Source organism: Orycteropus afer, unplaced genomic scaffold (assembly GCF_000298275.1).
Source record: "Orycteropus afer afer isolate SDZICR_OR568_19922 unplaced genomic scaffold, OryAfe1.0 scaffold00253, whole genome shotgun sequence".
Lineage (NCBI taxonomy): Eukaryota > Metazoa > Chordata > Mammalia > Tubulidentata > Orycteropodidae > Orycteropus > Orycteropus afer.
This window is the reverse complement of record NW_006921840.1, coordinates 2,596,218-2,604,100: the sequence shown is the minus strand read 5'-3', so window position 1 is coordinate 2,604,100 and position 7,883 is coordinate 2,596,218. Positions and strand designations below refer to the sequence as shown.

Below are 7,883 nucleotides of genomic sequence, written 5' to 3'. Positions count from 1 at the left end.
TGGTTCAAACCCACCAGCCACTCCTCGGAAGGAAGGTTGGGCAATCCTACTTCCGTAGTGATACTGCCTCGGAAACCCAAGGAGGGGTTGCTATGAGGTGGGGCCGACTCGACGGCACATAACAACAACAACAGACTTGTCTAGCTCTTCCCCAGTCTCAAAGTAGAGTTGACCTTAATGACATGGATGGAGTAAAGATTTCAGGATTTTCATTTGCTGATGGGGCATGACTCAATATAGGAAGAAACAGCTGTAAACATCCATTAATAATAGGAACATAGAGTGTATCAAGTATGAATCTAGGAAAATTGGAAGTTGTCAAAAATTAAATGGAATGCATTAAGATCAATATCCTAGCCATTTAGTGTGAGCTGAAATGGACTGGTACTGGCCATTTTGAATGAGACAGTCATATGGTCTACTAGGCTGGTAATGACAACTTGAAGAGGAATGGTGTTGCATTCATCATCAAAAAGAATGTTTTAAGATCTATCCTGAAGTATAATGCTGTCAGTGGTAGGATAACATACATACGCCTATAAAGAAGACCAGTTAATACTACTGTTACTCAAATAAAGATATTTACCAATTTCTGTGGTGTGAAACTGACCAAGCATGCAATCAGGATGTATTGGTAATTACTGGGGATTCTAATGCAAAACCTGGAAACAAAGAAGAATCATCGGTAGTTGCCAAATATGGCCTTGGAATTAGAAATGATTTCAGGGACCTTTTTCAGATAGATCCTGTTTGATGAGATAGATTACACCTGAAGGAGTGGGTCTGTTGGTTTCACATTGTTGTCAGAGCAGACATTCTGCAACTAAGAAAGAAAGATAGTGCTAAGTAATTCAAAGCAGAGTTGATGCATTGAACACCAGTGACCAGAGACCAAACAAGTTGTGGGATGTTATCAAAAACATCATACATGAAGAATGTGAGTGGTCATTATAAAGACAGGAAAGGAAGAAAAGACCAAAATGGGTGTCAGGAGAGACTCTGAAACTTGCTCTTGAATGTAGAGTAGCTAAAACGAATGGAGGAAATGATGAAATAAAAAAACCTGAACAGAAGATTTCAAAGGGCAGCTCGAGAAAACAAAAGTATTGTAATGAAAAGTGCAAAGACCTGGAGTTAGAAAATCAAAAGGGAAGAAGACACTCAGCATTTCTCAAGCTGAAAGAATGAAGAAAAACTTCAAGCCTTGAGTTGCAATATTGAAGGATTCTATGGGCAAAAAATTGATTGATGCAGGAAGCATCAAAAGAAGATGGAAAGAATACACAGAATCACTGTACCAAAAAGAATTAGTCAATGTTCAACTATTTCAAGAAGTAGTGTATGTTCAAGAACCAATGGTATTGAAGGAAGAAGTCCAGGCTGCACTGAGAGAACTCACAAAAAACAGGGCTCCAGGAGTTGATGGAATATCCATTGAGATGTTTCAACAAAGCGATGCAACTTTGGAAGGGCTCACTTGTTTGTACCAAGGAATTTGGAAGACAGCTACTTGGCCAACTAACTGGAAGAGATCAGTATTTGTGCCCATTTCAAAGAAAGATGATCCAACAGAATGTGGAAATTATCAAACAATATCATTTGTATCACATGCAAGTAAAATTTTGCTAAAGGTAATTCAATAATGGTTGCAGCAGTATATTGACAGGGAATTGCCAGAATTCAAGCTGGATTCAGAAGAGTATGTGGAATGAGGGACGTCATTGCTGATGTCAGATGAATCTTGGCTGAGAGCAGAGAATACCAGAAAGATGTTTACCTGTGTTTTATTGACTATGCAAAGGCATTTGACTGTGTAGAGAGTCTAACAAATTATGGATAACACTGAAGAATGGGCATTCCAGAACACTTAAATTGTACTCATAAGGAACCTGTACATAGACCAAGAGGCTGTCATTCAAACAGAACAAGGGGATAATGCGTGGTTTAAAATCAGGAAGGGAGTGTGTCAGGGTTGTATCCTTCCATCATACTATTTCAGTCTGTATGCTGAGCAAATAATCCGAGAAGCGGGATTATATGAAGAACCACCATTAACAACCTTGCTTGCTGAAAGTGAAGAGGACTTGAAGCACTTACTGATGGACACCAAAAACTACAGTCTTCAGTATGGATTACATCTCAACATAAAGAAAATGAAAATCGTCACAACTGAACCAATAAGGAACATCACAATAAATGGAGGAAAGATTGAAATTGTCAGGGATTTCATTTTACTTGGATCCACAACACTCAGGGAAGTAGCAGTCAAGAAATCAGATGTCCTACTGCATTGGGCAAATGTGCTGCAAAAGATCTTTAAAATGTGAAAAAGCAAAGTTGTCACTTTAAAGACTAAGGTGTGCCTAACCCAAGCCATGGTATTTTCAATCCCCTCATATGCATGTGAAAGCTGGATAATGAATAAGGAAGTCTGAAGAAGAGTTAATTAATGCCTTTGAATTGTGGTTTTGGCAAAGAATACTGAAAATACCATGGACTGCCAAAAGAACCAACCAATCTTTTCTGGAAGAATGCAGCAAGGATGCTCCTTGGAAGTGAGAATGGCCAGACTTCATCTCACCTACTTCGGTCATGTTGTCAGAATGGACCACTCCCTGGAGAAGGATATAGTGCTTGGTAAGGTAGAATGTCAGCAAAAAAGGGGAAGGCCCTCAATGAGATGGATTGACACTGTGGCTGCAACGATGGGCTCAAGCACAGCAAGGATTGTGAGGCTGGCACAGGACCGGGCAGTGCTTTGTTCTCTTGTACGCAGGGTCTCTATGAGTCATAGGCGACTCAACGGCACCTAACAACAACAACAGACTTGTCTAGACTTGTTCTTATGTTTGTTTATGTATATATTACATATTTTTAAAATAAAAATTATGCATATCATTTCAAGTGACCTGCTTTTTTCCACTCATTCTATTGTGAAATTTTTCTATGTCTATTTATACGTTAGAAACACAATTTTTTTAAACATAATTTTTAATATAAGCTTTGGATTTTATTTTGAAGATCAAAGGTTCATGGACAGGGAAGAATCGTGTCCAGAATCCCTACAGCCATGGCAACATTATGACGAACTGCTGTGAAGTGCTGTGTGGCCCCTTGCCCCCCAGGTACTCAGGGGACTAGGAGGTCCTGGGGTTCTTGGGATGAGTAACTCAATTCAACCCTATTACCTAGTGTGATACGTTCTTTTGAATGTGGCCCGTTAGTGTGAAATAGGTCTTCTCAGGGCTTGTCCCTTGGTACGTGTTTATGCGGCATAGAGTACAGACCATGAGCTGCTTGTTTGGGTGAATCTTGCTTGCATGCTTATTTCATTTGTTTCTTCCTCGATTAATGTAGTGTTCCCTGCTTTGTTCAAAAAGAAGTGGCTGGAAGATAGGAGGCAGATGCTAGGCTCAGGCTCTCCGGCCAAAGGACAGGCTTATATTTTCCAGTCTTCATAGAAGGTTCAGTGGGGTGTGTGCATGTGTGTGTAAGAGTGAATGCTAAGTGTATTATTAACTCTCCCATCTCCTGACCCTTCAGTGTTCTGGATCGAAGAGGTATTTTGCCACTGGAGGAAAGTGGAAGTCGGCCTCCCAGTACTCAAGAGACCAGTAGCAGCGTCTTGCCACAGAGCCCAGTAAGTGTTCCTGATTTCCAGACTGAGTCAGTGATAGAGAGGGTGTAGGCTCACTTTGGGACTCTGGTGGCGTAGTGCCTAAGGCACTTGACTGCTAAGCAGAAGGCTGGCGGTTCCAACCCCCCAGCCACTCCTCGGAAGGAAGGTTGGGCAATCTACTTCCGTAGTGATACCGCCTCAGAATCCCAAGGAGGGGTCGTTAGGTGTTGAGTCTGACTCCATAGCACATAACAACAACAACAACAGGCTCACTTTACAGCTTAGAAATATAATTAGGCAAGTTTATATCCTAATCACCCTGGCTCCCTTGTCTCTGCTTCTGTCCTGACATTGCCTTCAGATCTTTGTGCCCTTGAGGTAGATGAAGATTAATTCATTTATTCAACATGTGTTGAGCAGCTCCTCGGTGCCAGCCACTGTGCAAGGCAGTAAGGAGACAGCAGAGAGCAAGGCAAATGGTGTCCCTGCTCTCAAGGAGCTCATTGTCTGGGGTTGGGGGACAGGGGCAAAACACAATGTTTGTGAAAAGTTCCTCGATAAGGGACACATAAAACACTATAGGAGCAAAGAGTGGGGTCAGGAGATCATGCTGGAGTTGGTGAGTTTCTTACCTCTGTAGAGGAGCTTTGGTGGAGCTGTGGTTAAAGCAGTAGGCTGCTAATCAAAAAGTTGGCAGTTTGAACCCACCAACCACTGTGTGGGAGAAAGATGAGTCAGTCTGCTTCTGTAAAGATTTACAGCTTTAGAAACCCTATGGGGCAGTTCTACTCTGTCCTGTAGGGCCACTATGAGTCAGAATCAACTCGATGGCAGTGAGTTTGGGTTTTTGGTTTTACCTTAGTAGAATGGGTGCTCTCTTGCTCAAATATGCAGATATTGTGGAAACTGTCCCAGTTGTCTTATCTAACATACATGCTGTAAAGTAGGCATGTTCTTGAAAAGGTATCACTTGAACTTTCTTTTCTATAAAAGCTTTATGGAGATAAGTCATATAACATAATTCACCTTATTTCAGATGCACAATTCCCTGGTTTTTAGTATATCCACGGAGTTGTATAATCATCACAACAATTTTAAAACATTTTCATTACTCTTCCACAACCCCTGTACCCGTTAGTAATCGTAGCCCTTTTTCTCCCACTTCTCCCCATGCCCCCCTCTCCCCTAGGCAACCACAAATCTAATTCTGTCTCTATAGATTGGCCTCTTCTGGGCATTTCAAATAAACGGGATTATATAATATGTGGTCTTTTGGGACTGGCTTCTTTCACTTAGCATAATGTTTTCAAGGTTCATCCATATTGTAGAATGCATTATTACTTCATTCATTTTTATGGACAAGTATTCCATTGTATGGATATACTACATTTTATTCATTCATCAGTTGATGAACATTTGGGTTGTTTTCACATTTTGGCTATTAGGAATAAAGTTGCTATGAACATTCATGTTCAAGTTTTTGTGTTGACGTATGGTTTCATTTCTTTTGGCTGTATACCTGGGATTAGAATTGAGGGGTTATATAGTAACTCTGTGTTTAACCTTCTGAGGAACTGCCAGCCTGTTTGCCAAAGAGGCTTCATTATTTTACGTACATAACAGCAATGTGTGAAGGATCAGATTTCTCTGTATCTTTGCCAATACTTGTTATTTTCCTCTTTTTTTGTCAAGTGTAACTATCTTTGTGGGTATGAAGTGGCATCTCATTGTGGTTTTGATTTGCATTTCCTTGATGACTAATGATGTTGACCATCTCTTCGTGTGCTTATTCGCCATTTGTTTATCTTCTTTGGAGAAATGTCTATTTAGATCTTTTGTCCACTTTTTAAATGTGTTGTTTTTTTATTGTTGAGTTGTGAGAGTTCTTTATATATTCTATATGTAGTTCTCTTATCAGATATATGATTTGCAAATATTTTCTCCCATTCTGTGGATTATCTTTTCATTTTCTCGATGGTGTCCTTTGAAGTACAAAGTTTTTAAATTTTTATAAACTCCCATTTGTCTGTTTTTTCTTTTGTTGTTTGTACTTTTGGTGTCAGATATAAGAAACCATTACCTAATCCAAGGTCATGAAAACTTGTGCCTCTGTTTTCTTTAAGAGTTTTAGCTCTTAAATTTAGATTTTTGATCCATTTGAAGTTAATCTTTATATATGATGTGAGGTATGGGGTCTACATGCTTTCTTTTGCTTATGAATATGTAGTTGTCCCAGGACCATTTGTTGAAAAGACTTTTCTTTCTCCATTGAATTGTCTTGACATCCTTATAAAAAAATCAATTAATCATAAATGTGAGAGTTTATTTCTGGGCTCTCAATTCTATTCTACTGACCTATACTTCTGTCCTTTTGCCAATATAATATGATCTTAATTTTGCTAGCTTTGTAAACTTTTAAGTAAGTTTTGAGATCAAAAAGTGTTAGTCCTTCAACTTTTTTTTTCATAATTGTTTTGTATATTCTGAATCCTTTGAATTTCCATATGAATTTTAAGATCAGCTTGTCAGTTTCTACAAAGAAGCCTGCTGAATTTTAATGGAGATTGCATTTAATCTGTAGTTCAATTTGAGGAATATTGCCATCCTAACAATATTAAGTCTTCTGTACCATGAACACAGGATGCTTTTTCATTAACTTCAGTCTTTAATTTCTTTCAACAATGTTTTATAGTTCCCAGAGTATAAGTTATGTACTTCTTTTATTAAATTTATTCCTAAGTATTTTATTCTTTTGATCCTAGTTAAATGGAATTGTTTACCTAATTCCATTTTTGGATTGTTCATTGGGAGTATATAGAAATGCAATTGATTTTTGTATATTCTCTTAGTATCCTGCAACCTTGCTGAATTCGTTTATTAGTTCTAATAGTTTTTTTTAGTAGATTTGAACTTTATTTTAAAATAGAGTTCTACTTGTAAGTGAATGCTTTTTGTAAAGTGGGTAATTGTTCTCTAATTTGCCTTTTAAATTTTTGGATTTTCTTTTTGAAGTGGAGTAAACCTATGTTTATATATTATTATCATTTTTTAATATCATTTTTTTTCTGATGAGCCTGATCTTAAGTCATAATAATCTATGCCATTGATTTTCAGTTGAATGTGGGGAAAGAGTGGCTTATTAGAATCACTCGGCGGCATTTTCAAACCATGTCTGATCATCTGAAGATTTTGACACGTACCCTCCTCCTTAGTTTAGAACAACTCTTCTAATGAGGTGTGCATTGGGGCAGAAACAAGGTTGAGAACCACTGGGTCAGGCCTTGCTAGACAAGTACATTATAACATTCTGTTGTGAAGGGAAATTTGTGTAATTATTTGTGGCACCTATTATTATTGTGAATAATAATGGAAACATCTGTCCACAAGAGACAGTTAAGAATTGAGCTCAAATGAACTCCAGTGCATCCTGCTGAGAACAGTATGGTCTTGATTCTGAGTTTACTATTGGTGGCTACATATCTGTGGTATCAGTGTGGTCAGTGGGTTCAGAGGAAGAAGGCAGTGTTTGTGGATTATCTCCATTTGGACTTTGAGGGAAACTTTGCATTGAATTTGATATCTTTTCTTTGTCAGGTCCCAACAGAACACCTGAGTGCAAATGAAATGCCGGAGGAAGCCAACACTCCTGAAGGGATGCCACCCCCAGAACCCCCAGAGCCACCACAGGAGGTGGCTGAAACTGAGAAGTAGCCTATCTATGGAAGAGACTTTTGTTTGTGTTTAATTAGGGCTATGAGAGATTTGAGGGGAGAAGATAAACCTGAGACAGAGAGCAAGTAAGCTGTCCCATTTATTATTTTTCTTTGGCCTTTATCCACCCAATTGCACACTGGCATTTTCTTGTTTGCAAGCTTTTTTTTTTCTTTTTTCCCTGGACTCAAGACAGTAGCAGAAGATGTCATTCACCTCTGGTAACTGGACAAATGGGTCTCTTGGGCCCTGGCACTGGTTTTCTACGGCCTTAGCCATGAACTTCTTTGGACTTCCCTCTCTTCCTTCTAAATTCCAGCTCTCCTGTTTGGGGTCATTGATCTAATTCAGGGGTTAAAGTTTCTTGAGATTGGCCAAAATCCTTTCAAGCTGCTGCATGTCATGAGTCCAGAGGCAATCACTGAGACCTCTGGCCAGGAAATCTGAATTAGGTTCTTGAGGCCTCCAGAACTGAAGAGGATGGAAGAGTGGGATTGGAGGAGTTTCCTAGCTACTTATGTGCCAATATTGCCAGCTAATCCTTTGAAGAATG

At 39.0% G+C, this 7,883-nt stretch overlaps 1 protein-coding gene across 1 annotated transcript in view; it reads left to right on the top strand.

Annotated features, from left to right (window-relative positions):
- Window positions 1–7,330, top strand: part of ZDHHC9 (zinc finger DHHC-type palmitoyltransferase 9) — a 42,075-nt gene extending 34,745 nt beyond the window's left edge. Inside the window, exons 7-9 of the mRNA XM_007949754.2 lie at window positions 3,022–3,125; window positions 3,544–3,640; window positions 7,214–7,330. Of these exons, the coding sequence (XP_007947945.1) occupies window positions 3,022–3,125; window positions 3,544–3,640; window positions 7,214–7,330 (318 nt within the window). The remainder of the gene's footprint in view (window positions 1–3,021; window positions 3,126–3,543; window positions 3,641–7,213) is intronic.
- The last annotated feature ends 553 nt before the right edge of the window (window positions 7,331–7,883 follow it).